The 15976-nt window shown below is 44.1% G+C and overlaps 1 protein-coding gene across 12 annotated transcripts in view; it reads left to right on the top strand.

The window, feature by feature from the left end:
• Positions 1-15976, top strand: part of PPP4R4 (protein phosphatase 4 regulatory subunit 4) — a 139211-nt gene continuing 123235 nt past the window's right edge. For 7 of the 12 annotated variants that reach the window (XM_025206278.1, XM_025206280.1, XM_025206275.1 and 4 more), the window contains exons 1-2: positions 7-103; positions 369-442. In XM_025206278.1, coding sequence (XP_025062063.1) covers positions 14-103; positions 369-442 — 164 coding nt within the window. In that variant the 5' untranslated portion in view covers positions 7-13. Of the gene's footprint in view, positions 104-368; positions 443-5424; positions 5445-15976 lie in introns of those variants that run through there. The other 5 variants (XM_025206284.1, XM_025206281.1, XM_025206287.1 and 2 more) reach the window with 4 other exon arrangements.

Here is a 15976-nt window from a genome sequence, read left to right as displayed (position 1 = left end):
CCCGGCCGCCGCCATGGAGCCGGCCCACGGCAACTTGTTCGGCTACATCGAGGACCTGCAGGAGCTGACCATCATCGAGCGGCCCGTGCGCAGGAGCCTCAAGGTAGCGCCGCGCCGCGCCGGGCCGGGGGGAGGCGGCCGCTGCAGGGAGCGGGGCGGGGCAGGGCAGAGCAGAGCAGAGCGCGGGGTTACGGGCCCTTGGGGACCGGCCCCGGCTCCTCTGTCCAGTCTCGCCCCTTATGAAATGCCGGCAGCCGGCTCTGGGGGGGTTGGGGCGGACGTGGGGGGGGCGGGGGTTCTAAGAAGCCGAAAGCAGGACAGTAGCAGCCAGGCTGTGTCAGCTTTTGCCTTGTGTTTCCCCCTGGCAGACCCCAGAAGAAATAGAGAGGCTGACGGTGGACGAAGAACTCAATGATATCGAGAGGGCTGTTTACCTGCTCAGGTATTTCCTAACTGGCCTCGTGAAATCTGGCTGCCCACCTCTCATGCATCCCATCTTTGTTAGGCTTCATCCTCCTCGCTTGGCAGCCTTTTTTTCTTTTTTTGTTTTGTTGGTAAAATGGTTTTATTTTTCTTGTTGGTACCTTAAGCACAGAGAAAAAATCTGTATCCTTGCTCAGTGTTTTTTGTTAAGCTTACACCAATTGACATTGGATAGGGATGCCCCTACAGACCAACCAGTGCACCTTTCCTAAAATGGCCCTCACCACTACTGAGTTACACTTCATTTTTTTTTCCTTCTGCCATTGGTTTTATCAGGGTCACTGGATGCTGGTCTTAATGAGAGCAATCCTTCACTGTCTTCACGTTCGCTGTAGAGCATGAGCATTGAGTACACTGAGGGGGAAGCTGAGCTGAATTGATTGCATCTGTCCCAACCCCATAAAGAAGGAAACTCTTGTAGAGATCAGTTTTGCAGTCCAAAGACATGACTCTGTAATAGTGATTTTAATGCTTAAACATTTTCTTATTTCTTATTGCACTCCCTTTTTTTCTAGGTCCATAGATGACTATTCACTGTTACATGTCTTACATTTTAAAACCTAGGATCTCTTTTGACTTTGCTGCAGATGTAATTTCTTTCATTTTTGGAAGGAGAAGCTGTCCTGTAGGATTTTGAGTTGAATATACATTTTTATACAATACTCAGTAATTGGAGAGCCAGCTGCAACCTTTTTTCCAATTGGTCTATTGTCCTATTTTTAGTACTCTCGTGAGTCTGTGCTTGGTCTTGATTTTTAAAATGTTTTTTTTTGTGTTGGCAGCATTTTTAGAAGAACACTTTTGTCCACCTGCTCTACTTCAAATAATATTTTTTTTTTTATCTGTTAAAGCTTCAATCTTTTGATTATTAAAGGTCTGATCTTGAAACATGTACTAATGCAAATGGTCCCTGCATACATGAGTAGTCCTTTTGACTCTAGTTGAAGCCCAGTGGAACCAGGGAGCCAGAGTAGTATTTAGGGTTTTAGTTCCTTATCTTATATCAGTTGGCAGAGTCTTTTCCCTTCTTTACTGCATTGTGGCAAATTTCTTTGTTTCTTTCCTGATTAAAGATCATGTTTCCAACAGTATGTCAGTACTGGAGCATTGCCTGGTTAAAGGGTAAGAAAGAGGTTCCCCTGAGCATCTCTCATCTTACTGCCAGTAATTGCTTCTCAGCCTAAGCTTGCACTCTCCTTGACTCTTTCATCTTCTTTCTTACTACCTGAATAGCTGTTCCGAGTACACATTCTTTTCCTTGTAATGAAGTTTGTGTATCTGCCTGGGCATAGTCCTGAAAGTTACTTTCATTTCTACTTGATAAGCTTTTGTGAGAGGATGAATCACTTTCTGCAATGAAACTCTCAGGGGTATGCATTACTCCAGTGGAAGCTTTTGCCATTCAGTACTGTAGGAAAAACTGCCCCTCTTTGTCTGATTATAATCCATCAGCCCCAGAGCTGAAGTGGGATCAGTCTATACTAGGAGCAGTATTCTCTATGCATTTTTTATCTATTATGTCACATTCTTCCCCCCACTTACTCCTCTCTGCCAGTGCTGTAAGCTTTCTTCTCCCATTTGTCAGCTTCTTGCACAGATGTCTGTGGTTTATTCCACGCTGTCCCTAGTGCATAAAACATACTTTCTAAAATTCCCTTTTCCTCATCATAAAACTCTCACCTTCAGATCTGCTTCAGTGGCACTGATATGTATGAGAAATTAGTCAATTTAATGATGACTGTGAATGCTTGTTGGAGATGGTTGATTCATTATCTATCTAGCTATCTGATAAATAGGGGTATACCAAAATCTGATGGTATGATTGCATTCTTCCTGCCCTATCATTCATAGTGTCACTGATTTTTCTTTGACCTTGATTCTGCCACTAAAGACTAGTACTAAAAGGTATACCCCTTAGTGGTAATGTGTTTGTACAGCTTCTGGCTGAGGAGTATTGTGCTACAGCGATATGAATACTTAATAAGTATTTTTAAGAATGAGAGTGGCAAGTGAATCTTCTCATTGCAATCCTTCTTACATTTTACAGTCTTTATAATCTTCTGTGTGATTATTTTTGTGTTTCAGAGGAGCAGTTTTGATTTTCAGAGTCCTTTCTCCAAAGTCCTTTGGTATCAAATCACTAATTTACATTTAACTATATTGTCACTCTTCTTGGGAAGAGTAATACTTTCCTTTTAGTTATCGGAGGGTTTCTGATGCATAACTTGCTTTATTTTCTGTCATTGAGTTTCTTCTGTACTATGTCTGTGATGATGTTCCATTCACTTTGTTCTCATAAATTTAACAACATATTCTTCCCTTCATGATGTCACAATTTGTAAAAACATTTTTCTGAAGATCTAGTGTGTTTGTCACCCCCCACTCTCCTGATCTGTTTATTTTTCTGCACTAGTTGTCCGTTATCTTGTATTTGTTTTATAAACTCTGTGGTTCTGTCTGTTCATTATATGTGAGTATAACTCACGGTACAATAAAGCCTCAATCCCTGGCTGTGGTCTCAGGGTACTACTGAAATGTACATAAAATTGCTGTGGTAACATTTTACTTTCATGAGGATGTTGCTTTATTGTAATTACAGTTTGGTGCAATGAACATGTTTTTTCTTTACCTTCAATGGCACTAATCATTTGAAACTTTGTCTGTCATGTGTCTGTGTTCTTCTACAAAAGGACAACTTCTGCTATAAAAATACTATTTGTTATTGGAGGTAAAGTTCTCACTATGCAAATGGATCCTGAGAACATGCACGCTGTAGAAAATTACAATTCTGACTTTTGGAGGATATTTTAGCATTGGTTTTGAGCAGTAGTGCCCAACATTTTCACCTGGTGGGCTGGATGAGCAGTGCCAGGTCTATCCATACTCTGGATCTGGCCTGTGGGCCCAATCTGGGTGGGCAATGGCAAAGGCCTGATCTAGCCATGTGGATCTTGGAAATTTGATGGAGGGGCAGTGGTTTGTTAATTGTCACTGCTCTTGTCACCAAACTTCTGGACCTGTGGGGAGCCCCGTGGGCTGGATGACCTGGCTCCCCAGCCTGGGGTTGAGCACTCACTCTGGTTTGGAGAATCAAGCTTCAATAACTGGTTCTGCCTGTGCTTACAGTGATGATTTAAGTTCAGCAAGGCCTGATGGAGTAAGCTTGTGGCTGCAAATGAGGTTGTTGTTAATCTCTGGCAATCATCTCTGACAGATTGCCCTTTGGACCTGGGCAACTGACTCAAGGTATTTAGGAGCATAACTTACTTTGAAATCAGTGTGATGTAGACACCTAATAAGAAATGCAGTGAATGGCTAGGGCACAGATCCTTGAAGGTACCAGTATTCAGAAAGCTGTTTCTACATTTGTAAAATAGTGATAATGCAAGCCTATCTGACAGTGGTGTTCACAACTAATTAATGGTCTTATAATGGTCTGTAAATATTGTAACGTACTCCTCCGAGGCTTAATGCCAATAGTAAAATGCTGTGTTCTTTGTCCCAGATAAATTTGATTTGGTATGGAGGGGCGGATATCAGTCATCTGCATACACATTGGTCTGTGGCTTGTTTTCTGAAGTGTTCAGTGATATATTTTCCTAATTATCTTATGTTACTGCATGCATTGTATTGTATTCAGCTGCTTTTGTTTGTTTATGCTACTTAGTTTTGGAAGCTTCCAGGCCTTGACATTTTTGTCATATTCAAAGCTACAGAGAAATAATGTGTTATCAAGTTGGATGATTTAATTATGCACCCTTTTGGGAATATACTTTGCAGCAGGAAGCATCACCTTTTAAAAAAAAAAAAAAAAAAGCAAAAAAAAAAAGCAAGAAATATTATTTTCTTGAAGTATTTAACACAGAAGAACATTGTATGCAAAATTAGCAAAACATTTTTTACAGATAAGAAAGAATACAGTTCTTAGAACTTGGTATGTTTGTATAAGCACAATAATTGCTATAATTTTAAGGTTGTCATCTCAGATCACTTGGAGTATTCTCAAATTTTCCTCAGCTTTTATCCATTCAGAGTTTTGCCTGACCATAAGTTGTAAAAAATAATAAGATTTTAAAAGAATGAAATTGGGATTTTTAATTTGCCTGTTTGTTTTTTAACCTTTAGACCTCATGTTGTCAAGCTTTTCCCTGCTTTGTGAGGGTTAGCAACTAATTATTATTTTTAAATGAAAGCTGAAATTCTTATGTAAGCATCTAAATACAGGAGCTGGAATTTTAAGATAAGTTCCAAATATTGCAAGACTTGCAGTGGAACCCTGAGGGCTGGCAACACTGCTGCAATATCTAGACTTCCTAACTTGTGACTATGGTGCCTACACAGGATTTTGAAAGAGTCAATTGTAGCATTTAGCATGGTAGCAAAATATCCTCTTAGCTTTACCAGGAAACAGCAAATATTAACATTACAAAAACCTTCTTTTTGCTCTTTTATTTTCTTAGGCACTTATGTGATTGTAGCTTATCTTTTTCCCCTGTTTTATAAATTGCAGTATAAATGATATCAAAGTTTAACTAACGGTCCATTTATTTGGATGCATAAATTAGGTGGCCGATGTTGGTTCTGTTATGCAAATTAACTCCTATATAAGAAGTTAGCGAAAAAAAGAAGTCTAAAAATAGAGCATCTCTCTCGAATTACTTCTGAGCTGCTATTTTTCCTAAAAACTAGATATGTGAAAATATAGTTACCTTTGCTACTCTTAAAATGCAGCAGAGGGGCCAATAGAAATAGTAACAAAATGTAACAGTGTTTTTTTCACTTTTTGGCCCCTGAAAGTCAGAGAGACTGAGATCTTTGAGAGAAACTTTTTTCAAGTATCCTGAGAGAAGGGCAGGACGCTGCTCTAGAGAAACAACTAAATACTGAGGAGAAGGGAAAGGAAAAACTGTTGAAGCTTCTTCCTTCACTTGTATTTGCCTGAGAATCCTCAACAGAATGGGGTGAATGTGATGTAGTATGCATTGTAAAATGTCTTGTGAGGAGGAGCTTCTGCATGGGGATCTGAGGTTTTGGTATGGATGCTTTTTTTTTTTCCCCCGTCATTGAGTCTCTTGGACCATCTGTGAGATTAGAGGAAGAGCACTTGGTCAGTTCCAATACATGGAACACCTGCCTGCCATACAGAAGCACTATTAATGGCAAACTCTAATTAGATACACATGGAGATTCTTCATCCCTACACAACAGAATCCACACAGGGATCACATGTAAATTGCAGTATAAATTATATCAAAGTTTAACTCCTGGTCCATTTATTCAGATGCATAAATTAGGTGGCTGATGTTGGTTTTGCTATGCACTTTTTTGGTTTAGGTTCCGATGTTCACTTTGTTATATTTTTAACAGTTGCACAATTCATCCTGAGATGACTGCTCAGTGGACATACAATTTTATACATATACTACTGTAAATATATAATAATATCATTTTCCATAAAAAACAGACTGCTGGTTCATTTCCCACTTCTATAAAACCTTTTATCTAATAATATTTCTGCATTTTGAAACACTGTCTAGTTGTATTTCTTACAACACTTCTGGGAAAGTGAGGAGTAGAAGAACTATTCAGGAATTTGACAGGAAGTGAAGAATATTACATTTAATGGAATGTTCCCAGGGGAGCTTAGAATAGAATGACCTTTGTTGGAATTTGGGCAGGAACTGATACTTTTGCAAAGAGTGGATCAAAGCTTTGCAGTTTTGGCAAATCTGAAAGTACTTCTACTAGCATGTTATCACCTAACATTGTGTTTCATAATGACTGACAAGAAGGAAATCCATTTTTGAGGTATAAATGCCACTTTGTGCAGCACCTAGTTTATACTCTTTTAAACTTTCCTGGTATTGAGGATTAAAAACAGGTCTAGCATAAGGCAATATGGAGTGATATACATACCATCGCATGATGTCTCCTGTGCCAAGACCCATCTCATATTCCAGCTGATGGCAGGAAAAGGGCCACTCAGGCAGGCATCAATCGCATTGGGCCCATTTCCATCCCCTGTCGTAGGATAGAGACATTGGTGATGTGTAGGGGGCGCACGTGGGTGTACGTGCACCCCCTGAGATCGGCCGTGTACCCCCTGGAAGCACTAGCTGCGAAACCGGAAGTGCCACTGGAAATGCACTTTTGGTTTCGCTGCTGCCTTGGCGATTGGCCACTGGGGGACCCCCCTGTTGGGGATCTGGTGCCCACCTGACTTGGGAGGCACAAGTCACCTGTGGATAGAGATGAGATTCCCCCCACCCCGTCCCCCCGTCTGAGTTTAGCTAGGTGTCAGCAGGGACTCTTCTGTGTATCGATATCTTCTTGACTGAGTAGGTTAGATGAAGTTGCCCAAGCAGTGGTCTTGGAGTTAATACCCCATTTATCATGATGCACAGAGGAATGTATGAGTCCTCTAAGCTATAGCTTTAGGTTTTCTGCTGATTCTTTGTGATTTATTCATATTTTCTAGCTTTACTTTGCAAGCATGACCTCATTGTCATGGTAGGCGTTTGCTTTATTGAGCTGCAATTATGACATAACCCCACAGCTCCAGGAACTGATATTCAAAGACGTGATATATGCCTATGATTATTATATAATAATAATTAGGAATGAGACATGAAATAATTTTACTAGTTTTTATTTAATCTGCCAGATAATAATATCTAAACATCATCTTTAAATACTGGTATTAGAGTTGTCAAATCTTATGGCTTGAAATTTTTGCTGTAATTCTGAAACTTAATTCAGTGTCAAACAGAAATCCTAAGATTTGAGAAATCATTACTGGAATTTACATTTTTCTTAAAGTTGATCAGTTCTATTGGACTTTATTCATGTAGAGGTTCTCGTACATGCTGGTGGTTTTATTTATTTATAATAAATCAATATACAGAGTTTTTTTTTTATGTGAGTTAGAATAATACAGTTGTCCTATTTAAATTTGGTGCACTTTTTCTTTGTGTTTCAGAATTTCTTTGAAAGAATGCAAAGATAAGAATAATAGAGCTCCTTTTCTCAGGCAGTTCTTCCTCTAGTGCAGTGGTTCTCAACCTTTTTAGATTCGAGGCGCCCCATAATATCTCAAGGCACACCTCGAAAAATGCTGGCTCATTTTTTTTTGACTACAGCAAAATATTAGAACAATTTTTCTGTTGCATAGAACTCAGAAAGAACAGAACAGGTCAGAATGTTCTTAACACTATGGATTCCTATTTGAAATCTCTGGGCTGATCTTATGAATGGTATTTGTGTACTTAATAGTGTTAACACTTCATGGAACCCCATGGCACCCTTGAAAAGATCTCAAGGGACCCCAGGTTGCTATGGTATGCTGGTTGAGACTTACTGCTTTATTGAGTAAGGGAATCATCAACATTGAAAGTAGAGCAATGGAACAATGACACGGCCCCCCCCACCTTAAGTTTTCATCCAAAGTTTTTTTTTGTGTGCAATAAGACAAGAAAAAAGAAATATAAGTCAGGAAAGAAAATAAAACTTTTTTTTTCATGCCCTTGCATTTCTGTTGCAAGGACATTTATTAGGATTAACAGGTAAATTCCAGATAGTGGCAAAAATGCCCTGTCAAACTGTAAGGTACTATAGAATCTCAAGGTTGAAAATTAAAATCGTTCAAAATCCTAAGATTTATGCTGCTGGGACACTGAAAGATATGGCTAATTTCTCAGAAGAAGACTTTAACAAATACCTTATTAATTGGAAAATAGAAAAAACGGTTTCAAGAAACCACAGGAATACGAGCACTCAAGATGTGTAATAGGATAAAACTCCATGCCATCTAAAATAGTTAATGTTTCAGTGGCATTCTAAATTTACATTTCAAATTTTTTTTTTTTAGTACGCATTAATCTTTTCCAAACAGCTTTTGAACAGAACTTGCCAATCTTGAGATGTAGCTGTGTCTTTTGCTACCTAGCTTTCTCACCATTTGGAAATATGGGTTAACTTAATTTTATGGCTCCATCTTTTAAGTAAACTTCCTTGTTTGTGGTTGTCATAGTGCCAGAGTTCCTAAAATTGCTCTTCTCTTTAATAACCCTATTGAACTTCTCCTTATGGAAGGTACATTTTAAGAACATCTCTTTCTTTCTTATGGAATAGTAACTCCTGCTAGAACATGCAGGCAAAACCTGTTATATAAAGAGAAAGCATGACTTTGTTTATGAGTTGGAGTAAGGCAAATAGTGAAGAAAAGGACAAAAAGTGCTACTTGAGTGTTTCTAACCAGTCCCCTAGGTAAAAGGTGTCCTGTTCATAGAAGAGCAAGATCTTTTGTTACATCAAGTAACACCTAATATTTCATGCAACCCAATGGTTCCACCTAAAAGAAAGTTTAGCATGCTAAAGGTTAATATTAAGAAGGATTTTAAAAATTCCACATAATGATAAAGCTCACTGCTATGTCTTGATAATGGTTGTATCAGGAATTTTCCTTTATTTGTTAACATTGGATAGCTGTGCATTCTGATCATGTAATATGCAGCTTAGCTGAGTCATTGCTTGTCCGTCATCTCAATTCACAGCAGGAGCAAATTAAATTGCTATGCTTTACTAAACTTATTAACTATTGCTAAAGATACTTTGGTCCTTTATCCCTGTAATGTAAATGGATTACAATGCACACCTTGGCCTAACTGAACCCTTTGGTCACAACAAATACGTGGTTTCTTAGTCATTGCATTCTTTGTCTTGACTTTTCGTAGGAGCATAGTACAACATGGATTTAATCCCCAAATTAAAAAGTATATTGTACAAGGTTCTATGTTCAGTTTTAGCTTTGTTTACTGTTCTTACCAGTTGGATGAGGTGGAAAGGTCAGATTCAGGTCTGTGTGGGTATAAGCAGGCATGAATGGAGTTGCTCCTGCTTACTGTAGATACGATTTTGTCCTGAGGATGAAGACTGTAATTAGATGTCTTTGTCTCTCTTAACCTCCAGTTCTGTTTTTAATGTACTGCATATAGGAAAGTGTTAACTGTTCAGACCATTTTCTTTCCTTTGGATCATGTACATCACGTTTTACTAGCATAAGTGATTGGAAACCGGTCTATATCCATAACACAGCAGAAGTTCAGCACACAAAAATAGTCTATACCCATAACGGAACAGAAGTTTGGCGCACACAGACTGGTTTAAAAATGGCGGAACCCAGTCTAAGATTTGTCCTACCTCCTCCCACCTCGCGAGCCCCCTTTCCCACCAAAGGGCAAATGTGTGTTCTGTTTGCTACTGATCTAAACTATGCCGTTTACAGAAAACCGCATAACTTGCGTCGATTCTGCCTTGAGCTTTTCAAATGTACGTAGCTTCTATGGTAATAATAACACTTTCATTTACATAACATAAAACTGAAAAAAATTGACTACAACCTTAGTGAGCTATAATGTTAATCTGGTCTCCCCAGAGTAATTTTTCCATTTTATTGTCCTTACCCATTGCTCATGAATCTACAGCTGTAGACAGAACACTTATTCTGGTGCTTTAAATTGATCAGTATGGCCAATATGTTTTCTAGGAAGGCTGTATCTCACTGGCATTTAAGGCAGGCCTTCCATCTCTACATGGATAATCACCCAGCTGTTTTTCTCTGTTTCTCTTTATTCAGAGGCATGTTGAGGATTTATTTTTTAATACAAGAGATTCATTATAATTTTGGATAAAATTATAGCAGCTAAAATGTATACAACTACATTGTATGTCCACCTCTCATTCAACTTAAAATTGTTCTTTTGTCCATTTTATGTTGGGGCTGGGAGTGGGGGTGTGGGAGGCACAATTAGCTGTAGCTAAACATGCTTCTCTGGCCTGGGACCAGAGGTGATACGATACCTGTTGTCTCATAGGGAACCTGCAGAACAAGTACAGAAGGCAGGCCACCTGAGAACCGCTTCACACAGATTCACAGAAGTTCAGGGTTGGAGTTAGTAGCTTTGGATTTAATAACTTTTGTGCGCCACCCATATGTTTACTGAGAAACAGTCTTGTTTTTTTCCAGAGAAATTATTCTGGTAAGCATAGATGCTACAATTTTGCCTTCAGTTGTCCTGTAATTTTAACTTTCCTCAAATATTTTTCCCAAGTTTTCTTTTTTGGATTGAATGTGGTCACAGAGATGTATATCTTAAAAACAACCTTGAAAAGCTAAAAAAACAAAAAAACAAAAAAAAAAGAAAGAGACTTAAGATATTTAAATTGGGGGACTATACAAAGGGATGAGATGGGAATCTGGCTTATGAAGCAAATATTGTTTATCCACCATTTCCTAAGATGCATATGGCGAGGTTAGTTGGACATCCTTCCAAGAGAGTATTGGAAATATCAGGAAGATGCTTTGGAATGAGAATTAGAATTTGACTTTAATGCTTCTAAAAGGTCTTCGTTGTGCCACTTCGTACGTTTTCGAGACTCTTAAATGTTTGTTTACAGTAGGGGTGACAAACCTTTCTGACTCTGCAGGCCTGATGAAGGTCTCTGGGCTGGTCTGCGGGCTGGAGTACTGACCGCCTGTTCAGTGCCTGCAGTGCTGGGTTCAGTCCACACATGGCATGCACTGGCCCCAGGGGTTGCTGTGCATGTGGCATGCAAGGCCAGCATGAGGCAGTGCCAGCATGAGCACTGCCTGAAGCACTGCAGGCAGCATAGGAGGTTGGTCTAGGGTTACCCATGTAGCCTGCGCCATGTGCAATGCCAGGTGCAGCCTGTGCATCCACACAGCGCAAGCTCCATGCAGGCTAGGGTTGGCATGTGCTGCATGTGGTACGTAGGGCTGGACTGGCTGCCCATGCTGCATATGGGACAGGAGGCTGGGATACAGAGTGCACTGCCAGACTGGCCCACCACAGTGGTTCAGCATGGACTGATCTGGACTTGTCCCAGAGCCAGTGCATAGGGCTGGTTTGGTTGGATTTTGCATATACTGTGGGCCTGAGGCCACCTCCCTCTGCTGCATGCAGGGTGTGTGGTATTGAGTCTAGTCCATGCAGTGCCAGGCCTTGGGCTGACGCATCAGGTTGGTCAAGCAACTGGGCTGGGTGCAGCTTACAGGCCTTACGTTTGACACCCTTGGTTTAGAGGTAGTGGAAGGCTCCTTGTTCTTTAAGGAATTGCCCTCCATTTTCAAGCAAATTTCTGTGTTGTTTTTTTTTTTTTTGAGGTCTACATCAGAAGCTTGAATAACTTAATTGTTACAGTAGTGTGAGTGACGTTATAGTCGTGATGGTCCAGAAATTATGTGAGAGGCAATGATTCCTTGGGGTGATATATCTTATTGGATCAGCAATGTAGTTGGGAGAAAGACAAGACATGAAGAAGAATGTCTTGCATTTGAAAGCTTGTCTAACTTTCTCCTAACTACATTGTTGGTCCAATAAAAGATATCACCCTAAGAAATCCTTGCTTCTTGCAAGAATCTAATTAGTATATATTAGCTCTTCAGACTCGTCCAGTGAGGTTTTACTTTGGGCTCGGAGGAACCTCAAAAGGCATCTTGTTGATGTTCTCTAGACATGTTCATATTTTTTCCCTAAAACCTACCAATGTAAGTATCAAATGAATAATAAAATTGTACATTTTCCAGGGTCTTTTCTTTATACAAGTAGTGAGAGACATTTTATAATAACTATTATTAAAGGTAGTGTGCATGAGAACGTTTTAGCTGAGTAGCGTACATTTAGTTTTGCTTTTGAGTGGATGAGTATCGCCTAACTTATGCAAAGTAAATTAAAGAGTTTAAATGGAGACTTTTTTTTTTTTATGATAGTTACACTGGATTGTAGAAGAGCATCACAGAACAATTGGCCCTTTAAGGCTAGGGATAGAAGTTGCACATAAATCGGTTTAAGTGAGCAGAAACTGGTTTAAACCTGTAACAGAACATAATTAGTTTATGTGCACTAAACTTTTAGAAATGGCTGAAACTGGTTTGAGATACACCTGCTTGAATGTAATATCAGACTTAACCGATTGAGCTCAAACGGGTTTATGAAACTTCTGTCCCAGACCCCTTGCTGATTAAATTAAAACCAGAGTCTCCCATCATGCTCTGTAGCCCTGGGATTGGCTGTCTGCTGCAGCGGAGCAGGGCCGGCCCTGCCCCTCTGCTACCTAGCGGAGGGGGGGAGGAGAGGAGAGGGGTGGGGCAGGGACGTGACCAGATTCTGGCCCCCCTAAGTGAAGAAGGAAGGGAAAAGGCTTATTTCCTCCCTTCTTCCCCCATCCCTGCAGCATGGACATGGCAGGCATTGCTTGCTGCTCCAGCGGCGGGGGTGTGGCTCTGGCAGTCATCTGAAGTGAACTGGCTGCGGGGGGTGGTTAATTCCCCCCCACCCTATTCCATGGACCTGCATCAGGTTCTGCCTGGTGCTCCCCCTGTGCTGCCAGAGTGGCAGGGGCATGGCCAGATGCCTGCTGGCATGGCCTCCCAAGGCAGAGGGGGCAGGGAGGGGTTTATTCTCCCCTCTGCCCTCTCTGCTTCTGGGGGACCCCTGCAGGGATCTGCCAGCCCCAGCTGCCGATCGCTCCCTATGAGGGGCAAGTGGCAGAACAAACCTCCTCTCTGCCTTTTCCGCCAGACACTGGAGGGAGGGGGGAAATAACCCTCTCTTCTCTCCTTGCTTAAGGGGGCCATACTGGCTGGCCTCTGACTGCGCCCCTGTCCCTGCTACTGGAGTGGCGATAGGGGAATGACCGTGATGGGGCAGCAGCCCCTCTCATGGTTTCCCAGAGTGCGAGCCTTTCGAGCAGGGGGGCTGTGCTGCGGGTGGAGTGGTCATAGCTGCTGCAGACTGTGTGGGGTGAGCGGTGGTAGCACTAGGGGGAGCTTGGGTGGGCTATGGTCCCCCTCTGAGCCCAGTGCTGCTGCTTGCCCCACGTATTCTGTGGCACCTCTGATGGCTCCTCCCCCCCGCCAGGAAGTGGCTTGCACTCTGGAAAACCATAATAGGGGCTGCTCTCCCCTTGCTGTTCCAGCGACAGAAATGGGGGCATGGCCAGAGGCTGGCTGGCAGGGCCCCCTTCAGTGAGGGGTCAGGGAGGGGAGTTATTTTCCCCCCCCTTCCTCCAGCATCTGGTGGAAGGGGGCTTCTTCTGGTGCTCGCCCCACTTAGGGAGTGATTGGCAGTAGTGGCCAGGGCTGGCAAACCCCAGGAGTAGAGGGGGGAATAAATCCCCTCCCTGCCCTCTCTGCCTTGAGGGAAGGTGGGGGAGCATGCTGGCCAGTGTCTGGCTGTGCCCCCCATGTCTGCTGCTGCAGCAGTGAGGGGAGAGCATCCAGTGGACCCCAGCTCAGGTCCGTAGGACACGGAGGGGGGAATTAAACCCCCTCCCTAGCCAGTTCGCTTCAGGCTACTGCCGGGGCTGGTCACATGCCCCCAGCACAGCTTCCCTGCAGCTGAGGGTGCATTGTAGAGGTCCCCCCAGCTCCTGGCCTGAGCCACTGCAGGCATGTGCCTGCATTTCCTCAGTGCAGAAGGCAATGTCTGTTCATTTGCTGCTTGGTTCAGGCTACGCAGGTTAGATTAACTTGCAAAGATTGAATCAATTCAGGCTCAGGGTTTTTGAATGTCTGTCCCTAGCCAATGGGGAGTTGGGCCCAGGTTTGCCTGTGACTAATTGATTACATCCAATCTGAGACTAATGGAGTGATTATCCAATGTTGTTAAGTTGTTGGGGGCGGGAGGAAGGTACAAGAAGTAAGTGGGCATGCCCTAATGCATGGAGTTGTGTGTTGGAGGTGGGGGAGAGAGAGTGATGCATGTACAATGCCTTTGAGTTTTGCTGCTTACTTTGGTCAGGGGAATAGCTTTGTTTTGTGCTTGAATAATAAATTGTTCCCTGAGGAACTAGGGATGATCTAGACCAGAGGCAGGCAATTATCTCGGGCAGAGGGCCACTTACCCAGTTTTGGCAGGCTGTTGAGGGCTGCATGTGTAGCCCTGCCCCCTGACAGGTGCCCTGCCCCCCCTGGTCACCCTCTTGGGACTAATGTCCCAGGGCCAGCACCGGTGGGGCCCAAAGCAGGGCACAAGCTGGCAGGGGTCTGTGGAGCCAGGCTGGGCTGCACCGGCAGGGGGAGCTGGCCCGGCTTCATAGAACCCCTGCCGGCTGCGACCCTGTGCTTGCTGCATGTGTAGCCCTGCCCCCTGACAGGTGCCCTGCCCCCCCTGGTCACCCTCTTGGGACTAATGTCCCAGGGCCAGCACCGGTGGGGCCCAAAGCAGGGCACAAGCTGGCAGGGGTCTGTGGAGCCAGGCTGGGCTGCACCGGCAGGGGGAGCTGGCCCGGCTTCATAGAACCCCTGCCGGCTGCGACCCTGTGCTTGTGCCACCCTGCTCTGGGCCCTGCCAGCACTGGCCCCGGGACACCGGTGTGGGCCCCGTGCTCCCGCGCCCACTCACACCCAGTGCCCCCCAGCCCTGCGGTACAGGCTGGGGGCAGCGCACAGGCCCAACCCCCTGCTCCCTGGCAGGGAAGAAGCTGGTGCTGAGCATGGGGAAAAGAGTCCCCTTGCCCACCCTATGGCTGGTGGTCCCTGCTGCAGGTGCTCGCAGCCCACGCGGGGCTGTCTGGAGCAGGCACAGGCAGACCCACGCAGGGTGTTGGCCATGGGGCAAGTGAGGAGCCACTTTTCCCCATGCTCAGCACCATCTTGTAACCCGGCCCTGCTGCCAGCTTGGGCTCCAAGCTGGCTCCGGGCTCGCCCATTGGCGGCAGCAACAGCTGTGGTGCCTCTGCTTGCCGTGCCGGGCAGTGTTGGTTGCTGCTGCCCATCCGGAGCTCGCCCACTGGGCAGCCCAGAGGTGACAGTAGCAAACATGACAGGTGAGGTTGGAGCTGATGCGAGGCCCAGGCTGGCAGTGGGACTGGATTACAAGGTGTTGCGGAGGGCGGGGAAAGCGGCCCATTGCCCACTCTGTGCCCAGTGCCCCCTGCTGCAGCCGCTTGCAGCCTGCCTGGGGCTGCCTGTGCCTGCTCTGGACAGCCCCGCATGGGCTGCGAGCGGTTGCAGCGTGGGGTGCCGGCTACAGGGCGGGGGAGGGGCCACTTTCCTCCTTGCCAGGAATGATCCTGGGGAAAAGCTTATGATCTTAAGGGATAGCCAGCACGGGTTTGTTGCGGGTAGGTCTTGCTTGACCAATCTCATTTCCTTCTACGACCAGGTGACCTATCACCTGGACAAGGGAGAAGAGATTGATGTCATATATCTTGACTTCAGAAAAGCCTTCGGTCTGGTTTCCCATAATCACCTCTTAGAGAAACTGGCCAATTGTTGCCTTGCGTCCTCCACGATCCACTGGTTGGAAAACTGGCTCCGGGGTCGGACCCAGAGGGTAGTAATTGATGGAAGTCACTCATCGTGGTGTCCTGTGACCAGTGGGGTCCCCCAAGGCTCTGTCCTTGGACCCATACTGTTCAACATCTTCATTAATGATGTGGACACTGGAGTCAGAAGCGGACTGGCCAAGTT

Source organism: Alligator sinensis, unplaced genomic scaffold (genome assembly GCF_000455745.1).
Source record: "Alligator sinensis unplaced genomic scaffold, ASM45574v1 scaffold47_2, whole genome shotgun sequence".
Lineage (NCBI taxonomy): Eukaryota > Metazoa > Chordata > Crocodylia > Alligatoridae > Alligator > Alligator sinensis.
Note: the sequence above shows the minus strand (reverse complement) of the source record. Positions and strands in the feature narration are given on the sequence as shown.